This window comes from Zeugodacus cucurbitae, chromosome 6, assembly GCF_028554725.1.
Source record: "Zeugodacus cucurbitae isolate PBARC_wt_2022May chromosome 6, idZeuCucr1.2, whole genome shotgun sequence".
NCBI lineage: Eukaryota > Metazoa > Arthropoda > Insecta > Diptera > Tephritidae > Zeugodacus > Zeugodacus cucurbitae.
The window spans coordinates 33,160,095-33,176,291 of NC_071671.1; the positions used below are offsets into that span (position 1 = coordinate 33,160,095).

Below are 16,197 nucleotides of genomic sequence, written 5' to 3' on the forward strand. Positions count from 1 at the left end.
AATTCTTATTTTGATATTTATTTTGTTTCATTATTACATCGTGCCACAGCTGATTCGAATAGTGGGTTTAATGATATTCGAAAAGAAATCGATAATACAAACAGATTATGTGACATCAATGAAATCAGAAATGGTTTGTAATTTTGACAAATCTGCTTGGGCTTCCACAACAATGTCTAACCATGATTACCAACTTGAATTTATTATAAAAAATAAATAAATACATTTTTTTAGATGTACTTCAGTTCTGGGCTAAAAACAGGTAAAATCCGTCAAAGAATTATCCCGATCCCAAACAGATATAATATTTGGCCTAATCATTGAACCCGTTTCGATCGAAAAATGGTTCGATACGATCAAAATAAATTCACTTACCGACTTGATAAAATACGTTCCGCGGCTAATAGATGGCGCAAATTTATTTTGATCGAAATCTATCCGTCGGTGAGTAAGTTGCGGAAATGTAAAAGAAATAAACTATTTGGAAGTCTTTATGTAAATAATTATTGATGACGAACTAAATAATGTTTTATATAGGTATTTTATAGGCAAGATACAAAAACACACTAACTAAATTAGTTTGAGGCGTTTAAATTTTCGATTGAAAATCCTTATCGTATCGAAAAATCGAATTCGCTGCGGATTCAATGATAAGGCCCATTATTCTAGCACACTTTATGCCGAATGTATCGGTCAATGAGTGGATTACGGTTTCCATTTATTAAAATTTTTTAGAAATGAACAAATTCGACTATGGATGCCTGATTTTGCTATGCAGGCGAACATATTCGACAATCGATGGCAGTGTTCGCAAGAACATCCCAAATGAACGCCTGTGGATGGGCTGTTTAAGTCTGAGTTGATTGCACTGTTTCACGCAAATTATTATTTCCATAACAGAATGACAGATATTTGCAGTATAAAGTCCACTGGAATAACTAAAATTCATTCATGTGGTATATTATGGATGGTGTAATTCACGCATTCGCTATAACTCCATAGTATATCCAATATTGCACTTTCTGTTCATTTTGCTAATACATCTTACATATTGACCGATACTTAACATCAACAGGAACTTCTAAACTATTTAATAATCTGAAGACACTTTTTAAATAACATTCAGTTTCTATTTTCATATTAGTAAAATAATAAATATTTAAAATATGTTTATAGAAAATTCACTTGTCCAAAACAGCGGAAATATGGTCCGGGAATTCATTTGCGGCAAATCGATCCCACATTCGTTTAAAAACCATTTCCAAACCCCTAGCGTATTGGCCGCAATCAAACAATGGACTTTCTACTCGCGCTTTCCACACTTTTGCTCGCATCCCTTTCAAATACTCCCTATCGGTGCCCAATCGAATGGCAATGTCTTCGTATTCCTGCCTTGTATGTGCTATCAGCTCCGGACACCCCAATGTAGCTAATTGTGATGCAGCAACTCTGTAAAAAAATGATTATATTAAGATATGTTTTCTATAACAAAATTCAAATTTATTTTTTTGTATAACAATTTTAACTATACATACACTCGGCACATGATTCAATTATAAAAGGTTTGGTAAGTAGTGACAGCAAAGTTTTGACACTGCGTTATAAAATGATGTATTTGCGAAGGAAAGAAAAAAATAGAAACAATTATTCGCTTTTTTGTGAACGCAGATAATATATTTTAAGTAGTATAAAATATACTACTATTATATAACCATAATTAATAAAAATCATTAAAATATGCTCGATTTTCTTCTAATAATGGTTTTGAATTTTTCAGTCAAGCCCAAGGCAGGGAGTTAATATTTATTTATTACTAGCGTTACCCGGCGCGCTTCTCTACGCAAAAAATTGATTGCTTAAAAGATTTGATTTCTTAACACAATAATGAAAAAGAAAAGCAATGTTCAATTTAATACAATTGTATACACAACATTTTTTGTTTTATTTTGTGGTGCATAAATAAACAAATTTTTCGTGGCTCCAACTCTCGAACATGCAACGTACAGTTGACCGTGAGAAAAGCAAGCTTCCTCTAAATTAACTACACACACCTGGAGCGTTTGCCCTTGGGCTTTTTTGACGGTCATAGCAAAAGATAGCCGAACAGGAAATTGAAGACGTTTAAATTCGAATGGCATGTCCGTTGGTATTAATGGGATGCGCGGTATTAGTACAATTTCACCTTTTGCTTTGCCAGTGAGAATTGTTGCTTGAATTAAATTTGACATCAATTTCTTCACTGAAAGTCTCGTCCCATTACAAAGTTTCGGTGTATTAAGATTTCGAAGAAGTATAATCGATGAACCAACTTTCAAATTCAAATTATGCGGTGGCATGCCTGGTGGTTCCAAATAATTTAAAAATTCAACCGGATAATTGACTGCGTCTTCATCATTCATAGCAGTATCAATGGATTTATACGTTTCCGAATTACCTGGCAATTTTTCCTGGATGTGGAATTTGATTTTATTGACATTGACATTTTTTGGTGCTAAAATTGCACGTTCTCGTAACCAATCATGGTTATTATAATTTTGAGCAATATTTGGAAAAACGCGATCAATGAGTTCTTCTTTTGATGATACAATTATTGAAAAATTATTCGGTAACGTGATAAACCCATTTTGATCACTTGCCATTTTCCCATCGCCAATCTTCAGCAATTGCTTTGAAAACTCACGTGCTGAAGAATCATTTTGAAGACGCACACGTATATTGGTCGTCAACGAAAGCATTTGTACGTGTGCCCACAAAAATGAACTTTTCAAACATGCATTAATTTCATCAGCTGGTGTTGATCTCGGAATAACAGGCAACGTTTGACGAAAATCACCAGATAACAATATTAATGCACCGCCAAACAGCTGTAAACTCCGTCTCAAATCTTGTAATATTCGATTTAAGGCTTCCAAAGATTTTTTATGGGCCATTGGACATTCGTCCCATAAAATAATGGATGTTTGTTGCAAGACTTTAGCCATTCCAGAACTACTTGAAATATTACATGTTGGTGTTTCAATTGCTTGCATGTTCAATGGCAATTTCAAGACGGAATGTGCTGTGCGGCCGCCATCAAGTAATGTAGCTGCAATTCCGGAAGAAGCAAGAGCCAATGCGATTTTTTGTTCCGACCGAATCGTTGCCAGTATTAATGAAATCAAAAATGTTTTTCCAGTGCCGCCAGGTGCATCCAAAAAATACAATCCACCAGTGTTGTCATTGACAGCTTGCATCACTGTGTCATATACATATTTTTGTTGATCATTTAATTGTGGAGTATACGTTTGTACGAACGCACACAATTCATTACGATCGAATTGCAGTTCGCGTTGCAATTCTCGTTCAAATAAATCATGCATTGGACGATTTGGTGGAGTCAATCCTAATTGCCCTAATGCCTTATTTGCAATCGTAAGGCACAAATCTTCGATCATTATCAAGGCTTCATTATACATTTCCAATGTCAGCAGCAATGCAGGATCATTGGAACGATGTCGAAGTCGAATCAAAATGTCTTCAGCCATGAAATCTTTGTATTTATTCCACAATTCCAGTGGATTTGATGGAAAACATGTTGATATTATGATCGCAAATAACATACGAATTTGAATTGGTGGAGAAACAATTGATGCATCACGAAGCGTAGCATCCCAATGCGTATCATCTTCCAGCAAATGCAAGTGTTGACATGCTTCACGGTATGTTGCGCACAATTGACCATTAACAGTTCGTAAATGTTGGAAAGATTGAGGTCCATGTACGTTCACCAACAAAAGTCGCAAGTAAAAACATTCAACATTAGCTGGACTAACTGTATAAATGCGTCCCAAAGCATCTGTTCGAAAAATACCTGGATAACCATCAACAGGTGTGCCTTGTTTGCGACGTTGAAATTTTTTTGTTGATGCATTCCATGTGAAATAGTGAGGCACTTCCGAATATAGCAAAGTCCTGGAAATTCATCAGTTTCACATAACTGGAAATAAGCTGTCAGTGTAGTTACTGGTGGCTCTACTACTCTTTGTTCGGCATTTGCAGCAGTGTAGTAAACACGTTGGCCGTTTTCAAGATGAACTGCCAAATGTACAACAACCGGATGTCTGTCATGAATTGGATGTCCGATGGATTACCGGCCGAGCTATTCAAATACGGCGGCGAAGAACTGATAAGGTGCATGCATCAGCTTCTTTGTAGAATATGGTCGGAAGAAAGCATGCCTGACGATTGGAATCTTAGTGTGCTCTGCCCAATCCATAAGAAGGGAGACCCCACAATCTGCGCTAACTACCGTGGTATAAGTCTCCTCAATATCGCATATAAGGTTTTGTATGTATTGTGTGAAAGACTAAAGCCCACCGTCAACGAACTGATTGGACCTTATCAGTGTGGCTTTAGACCTGGAAAATCCACAATGGACCAGATATTCACCATGCGCCAAATCTTGGAAAAGACCCGAGAGAGAAGAATCGATACTCACCATCTTTTTATCGATTTTAAAGCTGCCTTCGATAGCACGAAAAGGAGCTGCCTTTACGCCGCGATGTCTGAATTTGGTATCCCTGCAAAACTAATACGGCTATGTAAGCTGACGTTGAGCAACACCAAAAGCTCCGTCAGGATCGGGAAGGACCTCTCCGAGCCGTTCGATACCAAACGAGGCTTCAGACAGGGTGACTCACTATCGTGCGACTTCTTCAATCTATTGCTGGAAAAAATAATACGAGCTGCAGAACTAAATAGAGAGGGTACAATCTTCTACAAGAGTGTACAGCTCCTGGCGTATGCCGATGATATTGATATCGTCGGAAGCAACAACCGCGCCGTTTGTTCTGCGTTTCCCAGACTAGATAAAGAAGCGAAGCGTATGGGTCTGGTGGTGAATGACGACAAGACGAAATATCTCCTGTCATCAAACAAACAGTCAGCGCACTCGCGTCTTGGCTCCCACGTCACTGTTGACAGTCATAACTTTGAAGTTGTAGATAATTTCGTTTATCTGGGAACCAGCATTAACAACACCAACAATGTCAGCCTTGAAATCCAACGCAGAATCACTCTTGCCAACAGGTGCTACTTTGGACTGAGTAGGCAATTGAAAAGTAAAGTCCTCTCTCGACGTACCAAAATCAAACACTACAAGTCACTCATTACTCCCGTCCTGATGTATGGCGCTGAAGCATGAACGATGACAACATCCGATGAGACGACACTTGGGGTTTTCGAGAGAAAGGTTTTGCGTAAAATTCATGTTCCTCTAAACATTGGCAACGGCGAATACCGCATATGATGTATAAGACGACATTGACATAGTCCAGCGCATGTTACACACTCCAGCTCTGAAAGTGTTAGATGCAGTACCCGCTGGAGGAAGCCGCGGAATAGGGCGACCTCCACTCCGTTGGAAGGACCATGTGGAAAGTGACCTGGCTTCACTTGGTGTTTCCAGTTGGCGCCAAAAAGCAAAAAGGAGAAACGAGTGGCGCGCTCTGGTGGATTCGGCTATAATCACTTAAAACGGTTCCTACGCCAAATATATACGTGCAACGGATAACTTGAGTAAAAATTGAGATATCTTGATGAAACTTGGAACACACGTTCCTTGGGACCGTGAGAGGGTTGCTTTCGAAAGTGGGCAAAATCGGAACACTGCCACGCCCACAAAATGTCGAAAACCGAAAACACATAAAATGTCATAACTAAGCCATAAATAAAAATATAAAAGTAAAATTTGGAACAAAGGATCGCACTAGGAAGAGGCATATCTGGATGTAATTTTTTTGGGAAAGTGGTCGTGGCCCCGCCCCCAAATCGGTTATTTGTATATGTCTCGCAAACCAATACAGCTATATTAACCAAACTTCCTGCAATCGGTTCTCTTACGTACCCCACCACACACCATGAAATTAGTTGAAATCGGATAATAACCGCGCCTACCTCCCATACGAAAGTTAGGTTGAAAATTACTAAAAGTGGGTTAAGTTTCTGACGAAAAACGTCAGAAACACTAAATTTCACGTAAGAAATAGCAGATGGATGCTGCACTCAGATTTTTTTACAAAATGGAAATTGGGCGTGGCGCGCCCTCTTATGGGTGAAAAGCCATCTCAGGAACTACTCGACAGATTTCAATGAAACTTGGTTTGTAATAGTAAATGTAATTACATCCCAATGATATGTTGTGAAAATAGGCCAAATCGCTTCACAACCACGCCTACTTCCTATATACCAGAACTTTGAAGACGATCTGAACCGTTTACTTTACAATATATAAAGTAAGCACTAGTGAAAATATCGATGCAGAACTTTGCACAAATACTACCTTTATGGTGTGGCAGCCCCATTCTAAAAATCGCCGAAATCGGATAATAGGTTTTCAAGGCCCCATATATCGAACATGAGGACCTTAGTGCTTCTAACCTAATATTATGGTTTCCAACTTTCAATGGACTTTATACAATATATATGACGAATATGTGGGTCAAATTGTGTATTATATAATATAAATAAAGTTAAATAAATAAATTGCGAGAGTATAAAATGTTCGGTTACACCCGAACTTAGCCCTTCCTTACTTGTTTTCAACATAACATTTGTATGGTGTGCAATGGGGTAGGTAAGGGAAACGACTGCGTTATCAGGTTAGATAATTAACATTGCATATGCGGTGGCGCTAATCTGATGACACAAAATACATGTAGTCTTTTTCAGTGAAAATAAAACAAACCAAGAAAAATATAGAACGGTGCATGAGATGTACTCTATTTTACTTTTAGAAGTAGACAGTCTGTTGATTTAGAGCAACAACAACTATAATGGGGGTGCTAATGTGATAACGCGCAGTGCATATTTAATTTTTATTCAAAAAATTAAACAACTCTTCTTATTACTTATTAATTCTTATTTTGATATTTATTTTGTTTCATTATTACATCGTGCCACAGCTGATTCGAATAGTGGGTTTAATGATATTCGAAAAGAAATCGATAATACAAACAGATTATGTGACATCAATGAAATCAGAAATGGTTTGTAATTTTGACAAATCTGCTTGGGCTTCCACAACAATGTCTAACCATGATTACCAACTTGAATTTATTATAAAAAATAAATAAATACATTTTTTTAGATGTACTTCAGTTCTGGGCTAAAAACAGGTAAAATCCGTCAAAGAATTATCCCGATCCCAAACAGATATAATATTTGGCCTAATCATTGAACCCGTTTCGATCGAAAAATGGTTCGATACGATCAAAATAAATTCACTTACCGACTTGATAAAATACGTTCCGCGGCTAATAGATGGCGCAAATTTATTTTGATCGAAATCTATCCGTCGGTGAGTAAGTTGCGGAAATGTAAAAGAAATAAACTATTTGGAAGTCTTTATGTAAATAATTATTGATGACGAACTAAATAATGTTTTATATAGGTATTTTATAGGCAAGATACAAAAACACACTAACTAAATTAGTTTGAGGCGTTTAAATTTTCGATTGAAAATCCTTATCGTATCGAAAAATCGAATTCGCTGCGGATTCAATGATAAGGCCCATTATTCTAGCACACTTTATGCCGAATGTATCGGTCAATGAGTGGATTACGGTTTCCATTTATTAACATTTTTTAGAAATGAACAAATTCGACTATGGATGCCTGATTTTGCTATGCAGGCGAACATATTCGACAATCGATGGCAGTGTTCGCAAGAACATCCCAAATGAACGCCTGTGGATGGGCTGTTTAAGTCTGAGTTGATTGCACTGTTTCACGCAAATTATTATTTCAATAACAGAATGACAGATATTTGCAGTATAAAGTCCACTGGAATAACTAAAATTCATTCATGTGGTATATTATGGATGGTGTAATTCACGCATTCGCTATAACTCCATAGTATATCCAATATTACACTTTCTGTTCATTTTGCTAATACATCTTACATATTGACCGATACTTAACATCAACAGGAACTTCTAAACTATTTAATAATCTGAAGACACTTTTTAAATAACATTCAGTTTCTATTTTCATATTAGTAAAATAATAAATATTTAAAATATGTTTATAGAAAATTCACTTGTCCAAAACAGCGGAAATATGGTCCGGGAATTCATTTGCGGCAAATCGATCCCACATTCGTTTAAAAACCATTTCCAAACCCCTAGCGTATTGGCCGCAATCAAACAATGGACTTTCTACTCGCGCTTTCCACACTTTTGCTCGCATCCCTTTCAAATACTCCCTATCGGTGCCCAATCGAATGGCAATGTCTTCGTATTCCTGCCTTGTATGTGCTATCAGCTCCGGACACCCCAATGTAGCTAATTGTGATGCAGCAACTCTGTAAAAAAATGATTATATTAAGATATGTTTTCTATAACAAAATTCAAATTTATTTTTTTGTATAACAATTTTAACTATACATACACTCGGCACATGATTCAATTATAAAAGGTTTGGTAAGTAGTGACAGCAAAGTTTTGACACTGCGTTATAAAATGATGTATTTGCGAAGGAAAGAAAAAAATAGAAACAATTATTCGCTTTTTTGTGAACGCAGATAATATATTTTAAGTAGTATAAAATATACTACTATTATATAACCATAATTAATAAAAATCATTAAAATATGCTCGATTTTCTTCTAATAATGGTTTTGAATTTTTCAGTCAAGCCCAAGGCAGGGAGTTAATATTTATTTATTACTAGCGTTACCCGGCGCGCTTCTCTACGCAAAAAATTGATTGCTTAAAAGATTTGATTTCTTAACACAATAATGAAAAAGAAAAGCAATGTTCAATTTAATACAATTGTATACACAACATTTTTTGTTTTATTTTGTGGTGCATAAATAAACAAATTTTTCGTGGCTCCAACTCTCGAACATGCAACGTACAGTTGACCGTGAGAAAAGCAAGCTTCCTCTAAATTAACTACACACACCTGGAGCGTTTGCCCTTGGGCTTTTTTGACGGTCATAGCAAAAGATAGCCGAACAGGAAATTGAAGACGTTTAAATTCGAATGGCATGTCCGTTGGTATTAATGGGATGCGCGGTATTAGTACAATTTCACCTTTTGCTTTGCCAGTGAGAATTGTTGCTTGAATTAAATTTGACATCAATTTCTTCACTGAAAGTCTCTTCCCATTACAAAGTTTCGGTGTATTAAGATTTCGAAGAAGTATAATCGATGAACCAACTTTCAAATTCAAATTATGCGGTGGCATGCCTGGTGGTTCCAAATAATTTAAAAATTCAACCGGATAATTGACTGCGTCTTCATCATTCATAGCAGTATCAATGGATTTATACGTTTCCGAATTACCTGGCAATTTTTCCTGGATGTGGAATTTGATTTTATTGACATTGACATTTTTTGGTGCTAAAATTGCACGTTCTCGTAACCAATCATGGTTATTATAATTTTGAGCAATATTTGGAAAAACGCGATCAATGAGTTCTTCTTTTGATGATACAATTATTGAAAAATTATTCGGTAACGTGATAAACCCATTTTGATCACTTGCCATTTTCCCATCGCCAATCTTCAGCAATTGCTTTGAAAACTCACGTGCTGAAGAATCATTTTGAAGACGCACACGTATATTGGTCGTCAACGAAAGCATTTGTATGTGTGCCCACAAAAATGAACTTTTCAAACATGCATTAATTTCATCAGCTGGTGTTGATCTCGGAATAACAGGCAACGTTTGACGAAAATCACCAGATAACAATATTAATGCACCGCCAAACAGCTGTAAACTCCGTCTCAAATCTTGTAATATTCGATTTAAGGCTTCCAAAGATTTTTTATGGGCCATTGGACATTCGTCCCATAAAATAATGGATGTTTGTTGCAAGACTTTAGCCATTCCAGAACTACTTGAAATATTACATGTTGGTGTTTCAATTGCTTGCATGTTCAATGGCAATTTCAAGACGGAATGTGCTGTGCGGCCGCCATCAAGTAATGTAGCTGCAATTCCGGAAGAAGCAAGAGCCAATGCGATTTTTTGTTCCGACCGAATCGTTGCCAGTATTAATGAAATCAAAAATGTTTTTCCAGTGCCGCCAGGTGCATCCAAAAAATACAATCCACCAGTGTTGTCATTGACAGCTTGCATCACTGTGTCATATACATATTTTTGTTGATCATTTAATTGTGGAGTATACGTTTGTACGAACGCACACAATTCATTACGATCGAATTGCAGTTCGCGTTGCAATTCTCGTTCAAATAAATCATGCATTGGACGATTTGGTGGAGTCAATCCTAATTGCCCTAATGCCTTATTTACAATCGTAAGGCACAAATCTTCGATCATTATCAAGGCTTCATTATACATTTCCAATGTCAGCAGCAATGCAGGATCATTGGAACGATGTCGAAGTCGAATCAAAATGTCTTCAGCCATGAAATCTTTGTATTTATTCCACAATTCCAGTGGATTTGATGGAAAACATGTTGATATTATGATCGCAAATAACATACGAATTTGAATTGGTGGAGAAACAATTGATGCATCACGAAGCGTAGCATCCCAATGCGTATCATCTTCCAGCAAATGCAAGTGTTGACATGCTTCACGGTATGTTGCGCACAATTGACCATTAACAGTTCGTAAATGTTGGAAAGATTGAGGTCCATGTACGTTCACCAACAAAAGTCGCAAGTAAAAACATTCAACATTAGCTGGACTAACTGTATAAATGCGTCCCAAAGCATCTGTTCGAAAAATACCTGGATAACCATCAACAGGTGTGCCTTGTTTGCGACGTTGAAATTTTTTTGTTGATGCATTCCATGTGAAATAGTGAGGCACTTCCGAATATAGCAAAGTCCTGGAAATTCATCAGTTTCACATAACTGGAAATAAGCTGTCAGTGTAGTTACTGGTGGCTCTACTACTCTTTGTTCGGCATTTGCAGCAGTGTAGTAAACACGTTGGCCGTTTTCAAGATGAACTGCCAAATGTACAACAACCGGATGTCTGTCATGAATTGGATGTCCGATGGATTACCGGCCGAGCTATTCAAATACGGCGGCGAAGAACTGATAAGGTGCATGCATCAGCTTCTTTGTAGAATATGGTCGGAAGAAAGCATGCCTGACGATTGGAATCTTAGTGTGCTCTGCCCAATCCATAAGAAGGGAGACCCCACAATCTGCGCTAACTACCGTGGTATAAGTCTCCTCAATATCGCATATAAGGTTTTGTATGTATTGTGTGAAAGACTAAAGCCCACCGTCAACGAACTGATTGGACCTTATCAGTGTGGCTTTAGACCTGGAAAATCCACAATGGACCAGATATTCACCATGCGCCAAATCTTGGAAAAGACCCGAGAGAGAAGAATCGATACTCACCATCTTTTTATCGATTTTAAAGCTGCCTTCGATAGCACGAAAAGGAGCTGCCTTTACGCCGCGATGTCTGAATTTGGTATCCCTGCAAAACTAATACGGCTATGTAAGCTGACGTTGAGCAACACCAAAAGCTCCGTCAGGATCGGGAAGGACCTCTCCGAGCCGTTCGATACCAAACGAGGCTTCAGACAGGGTGACTCACTATCGTGCGACTTCTTCAATCTATTGCTGGAAAAAATAATACGAGCTGCAGAACTAAATAGAGAGGGTACAATCTTCTACAAGAGTGTACAGCTCCTGGCGTATGCCGATGATATTGATATCGTCGGAAGCAACAACCGCGCCGTTTGTTCTGCGTTTCCCAGACTAGATAAAGAAGCGAAGCGTATGGGTCTGGTGGTGAATGACGACAAGACGAAATATCTCCTGTCATCAAACAAACAGTCAGCGCACTCGCGTCTTGGCTCCCACGTCACTGTTGACAGTCATAACTTTGAAGTTGTAGATAATTTCGTTTATCTGGGAACCAGCATTAACAACACCAACAATGTCAGCCTTGAAATCCAACGCAGAATCACTCTTGCCAACAGGTGCTACTTTGGACTGAGTAGGCAATTGAAAAGTAAAGTCCTCTCTCGACGTACCAAAATCAAACACTACAAGTCACTCATTACTCCCGTCCTGATGTATGGCGCTGAAGCATGAACGATGACAACATCCGATGAGACGACACTTGGGGTTTTCGAGAGAAAGGTTTTGCGTAAAATTCATGTTCCTCTAAACATTGGCAACGGCGAATACCGCATATGATGTATAAGACGACATTGACATAGTCCAGCGCATGTTACACACTCCAGCTCTGAAAGTGTTAGATGCAGTACCCGCTGGAGGAAGCCGCGGAATAGGGCGACCTCCACTCCGTTGGAAGGACCATGTGGAAAGTGACCTGGCTTCACTTGGTGTTTCCAGTTGGCGCCAAAAAGCAAAAAGGAGAAACGAGTGGCGCGCTCTGGTGGATTCGGCTATAATCACTTAAAACGGTTCCTACGCCAAATATATACGTGCAACGGATAACTTGAGTAAAAATTGAGATATCTTGATGAAACTTGGAACACACGTTCCTTGGGACCGTGAGAGGGTTGCTTTCGAAAGTGGGCAAAATCGGAACACTGCCACGCCCACAAAATGTCGAAAACCGAAAACACATAAAATGTCATAACTAAGCCATAAATAAAAATATAAAAGTAAAATTTGGAACAAAGGATCGCACTAGGAAGAGGCATATCTGGATGTAATTTTTTTGGGAAAGTGGTCGTGGCCCCGCCCCCAAATCGGTTATTTGTATATGTCTCGCAAACCAATACAGCTATATAAACCAAACTTCCTGCAATCGGTTCTCTTACGTACCCCACCACACACCATGAAATTAGTTGAAATCGGATAATAACCGCGCCTACCTCCCATACGAAAGTTAGGTTGAAAATTACTAAAAGTGGGTTAAGTTTCTGACGAAAAACGTCAGAAACACTAAATTTCACGTAAGAAATAGCAGATGGATGCTGCACTCAGATTTTTTTACAAAATGGAAATTGGGCGTGGCGCGCCCTCTTATGGGTGAAAAGCTATCTCAGGAACTACTCGACAGATTTCAATGAAACTTGGTTTGTAATAGTAAATGTAATTACATCCCAATGATATGTTGTGAAAATAGGCCAAATCGCTTCACAACCACGCCTACTTCCTATATACCAGAACTTTGAAGACGATCTGAACCGTTTACTTTACAATATATAAAGTAAGCACTAGTGAAAATATCGATGCAGAACTTTGCACAAATACTACCTTTATGGTGTGGCAGCCCCATTCTAAAAATCGCCGAAATCGGATAATAGGTTTTCAAGGCCCCATATATCGAACATGAGGACCTTAGTGCTTCTAACCTAATATTATGGTTTCCAACTTTCAATGGACTTTATACAATATATATGACGAATATGTGGGTCAAATTGTGTATTATATAATATAAATAAAGTTAAATAAATAAATTGCGAGAGTATAAAATGTTCGGTTACACCCGAACTTAGCCCTTCCTTACTTGTTTTCAACATAACATTTGTATGGTGTGCAATGGGGTAGGTAAGGGAAACGACTGCGTTATCAGGTTAGATAATTAACATTGCATATGCGGTGGCGCTAATCTGATGACACAAAATACATGTAGTCTTTTTCAGTGAAAATAAAACAAACCAAGAAAAATATAGAACGGTGCATGAGATGTACTCTATTTTACTTTTAGAAGTAGACAGTCTGTTGATTTAGAGCAACAACAACTATAATGGGGGTGCTAATGTGATAACGCGCAGTGCATATTTAATTTTTATTCAAAAAATTAAACAACTCTTCTTATTACTTATTAATTCTTATTTTGATATTTATTTTGTTTCATTATTACATCGTGCCACAGCTGATTCGAATAGTGGGTTTAATGATATTCGAAAAGAAATCGATAATACAAACAGATTATGTGACATCAATGAAATCAGAAATGGTTTGTAATTTTGACAAATCTGCTTGGGCTTCCACAACAATGTCTAACCATGATTACCAACTTGAATTTATTATAAAAAATAAATAAATACATTTTTTTAGATGTACTTCAGTTCTGGGCTAAAAACAGGTAAAATCCGTCAAAGAATTATCCCGATCCCAAACAGATATAATATTTGGCCTAATCATTGAACCCGTTTCGATCGAAAAATGGTTCGATACGATCAAAATAAATTCACTTACCGACTTGATAAAATACGTTCCGCGGCTAATAGATGGCGCAAATTTATTTTGATCGAAATCTATCCGTCGGTGAGTAAGTTGCGGAAATGTAAAAGAAATAAACTATTTGGAAGTCTTTATGTAAATAATTATTGATGACGAACTAAATAATGTTTTATATAGGTATTTTATAGGCAAGATACAAAAACACACTAACTAAATTAGTTTGAGGCGTTTAAATTTTCGATTGAAAATCCTTATCGTATCGAAAAATCGAATTCGCTGCGGATTCAATGATAAGGCCCATTATTCTAGCACACTTTATGCCGAATGTATCGGTCAATGAGTGGATTACGGTTTCCATTTATTAACATTTTTTAGAAATGAACAAATTCGACTATGGATGCCTGATTTTGCTATGCAGGCGAACATATTCGACAATCGATGGCAGTGTTCGCAAGAACATCCCAAATGAACGCCTGTGGATGGGCTGTTTAAGTCTGAGTTGATTGCACTGTTTCACGCAAATTATTATTTCAATAACAGAATGACAGATATTTGCAGTATAAAGTCCACTGGAATAACTAAAATTCATTCATGTGGTATATTATGGATGGTGTAATTCACGCATTCGCTATAACTCCATAGTATATCCAATATTACACTTTCTGTTCATTTTGCTAATACATCTTACATATTGACCGATACTTAACATCAACAGGAACTTCTAAACTATTTAATAATCTGAAGACACTTTTTAAATAACATTCAGTTTCTATTTTCATATTAGTAAAATAATAAATATTTAAAATATGTTTATAGAAAATTCACTTGTCCAAAACAGCGGAAATATGGTCCGGGAATTCATTTGCGGCAAATCGATCCCACATTCGTTTAAAAACCATTTCCAAACCCCTAGCGTATTGGCCGCAATCAAACAATGGACTTTCTACTCGCGCTTTCCACACTTTTGCTCGCATCCCTTTCAAATACTCCCTATCGGTGCCCAATCGAATGGCAATGTCTTCGTATTCCTGCCTTGTATGTGCTATCAGCTCCGGACACCCCAATGTAGCTAATTGTGATGCAGCAACTCTGTAAAAAAATGATTATATTAAGATATGTTTTCTATAACAAAATTCAAATTTATTTTTTTGTATAACAATTTTAACTATACATACACTCGGCACATGATTCAATTATAAAAGGTTTGGTAAGTAGTGACAGCAAAGTTTTGACACTGCGTTATAAAATGATGTATTTGCGAAGGAAAGAAAAAAATGGAAACAATTATTCGCTTTTTTGTGAACGCAGATAATATATTTTAAGTAGTATAAAATATACTACTATTATCTAACCATAATTAATAAAAATCATTAAAATATGCTCGATTTTCTTCTAATAATGGTTTTGAATTTTTCAGTCAAGCCCAAGGCAGGGAGTTAATATTTATTTATTACTAGCGTTACCCGGCGCGCTTCTCTACGCAAAAAATTGATTGCTTAAAAGATTTGATTTCTTAACACAATAATGAAAAAGAAAAGCAATGTTCAATTTAATACAATTGTATACACAACATTTTTTGTTTTATTTTGTGGTGCATAAATAAACAAATTTTTCGTGGCTCCAACTCTCGAACATGCAACGTACAGTTGACCGTGAGAAAAGCAAGCTTCCTCTAAATTAACTACACACACCTGGAGCGTTTGCCCTTGGGCTTTTTTGACGGTCATAGCAAAAGATAGCCGAACAGGAAATTGAAGACGTTTAAATTCGAATGGCATGTCCGTTGGTATTAATGGGATGCGCGGTATTAGTACAATTTCACCTTTTGCTTTGCCAGTGAGAATTGTTGCTTGAATTAAATTTGACATCAATTTCTTCACTGAAAGTCTCTTCCCATTACAAAGTTTCGGTGTATTAAGATTTCGAAGAAGTATAATCGATGAACCAACTTTCAAATTCAAATTATGCGGTGGCATGCCTGGTGGTTCCAAATAATTTAAAAATTCAACCGGATAATTGACTGCGTCTTCATCATTCATAGCAGTATCAATGG

The 16,197-nt window shown here is 37.2% G+C and overlaps 2 protein-coding genes across 5 annotated transcripts in view; both read right to left on the reverse strand.

The window, feature by feature from the left end:
* Positions 1–1,108: 1,108 nt before the first annotated feature.
* On the reverse strand, positions 1,109–8,482 carry LOC128922620 (UDP-N-acetylglucosamine--peptide N-acetylglucosaminyltransferase 110 kDa subunit-like). Of its 3 annotated transcripts, none has more exons than XR_008471806.1 (3): positions 1,713–3,599; positions 1,536–1,594; positions 1,109–1,449 (listed from the first exon to the last, which is right to left on the reverse strand). XR_008471806.1 is itself a non-coding variant. In XM_054233745.1 (3 exons), the coding sequence occupies exons 1-3, from the start codon at positions 8,436–8,438 to the stop codon at positions 1,182–1,184; spliced, it is 543 nt and encodes a 180-aa protein (XP_054089720.1). In that variant the 5' UTR covers positions 8,439–8,482; the 3' UTR covers positions 1,109–1,181. The 3 variants fall into 3 exon arrangements, 1 of the variants encoding a protein (XP_054089720.1); XM_054233745.1 differs by lacking the exons at positions 1,536–1,594; positions 1,713–3,599 and adding exons at positions 8,078–8,341; positions 8,428–8,482; XR_008471805.1 differs by having other exon boundaries at positions 1,536–3,599.
* A 6,410-nt stretch (positions 8,483–14,892) lies between these two features.
* Positions 14,893–16,197, reverse strand: part of LOC105219646 (UDP-N-acetylglucosamine--peptide N-acetylglucosaminyltransferase 110 kDa subunit) — a 132,609-nt gene continuing 131,304 nt past the window's right edge. For both annotated transcript variants that reach the window (XM_054233747.1, XM_054233746.1), the window contains exon 10: positions 14,893–15,233. In XM_054233747.1, the coding sequence (XP_054089722.1) occupies positions 14,966–15,233 (268 nt within the window). In that variant the 3' untranslated portion in view covers positions 14,893–14,965. The remainder of the gene's footprint in view (positions 15,234–16,197) is intronic.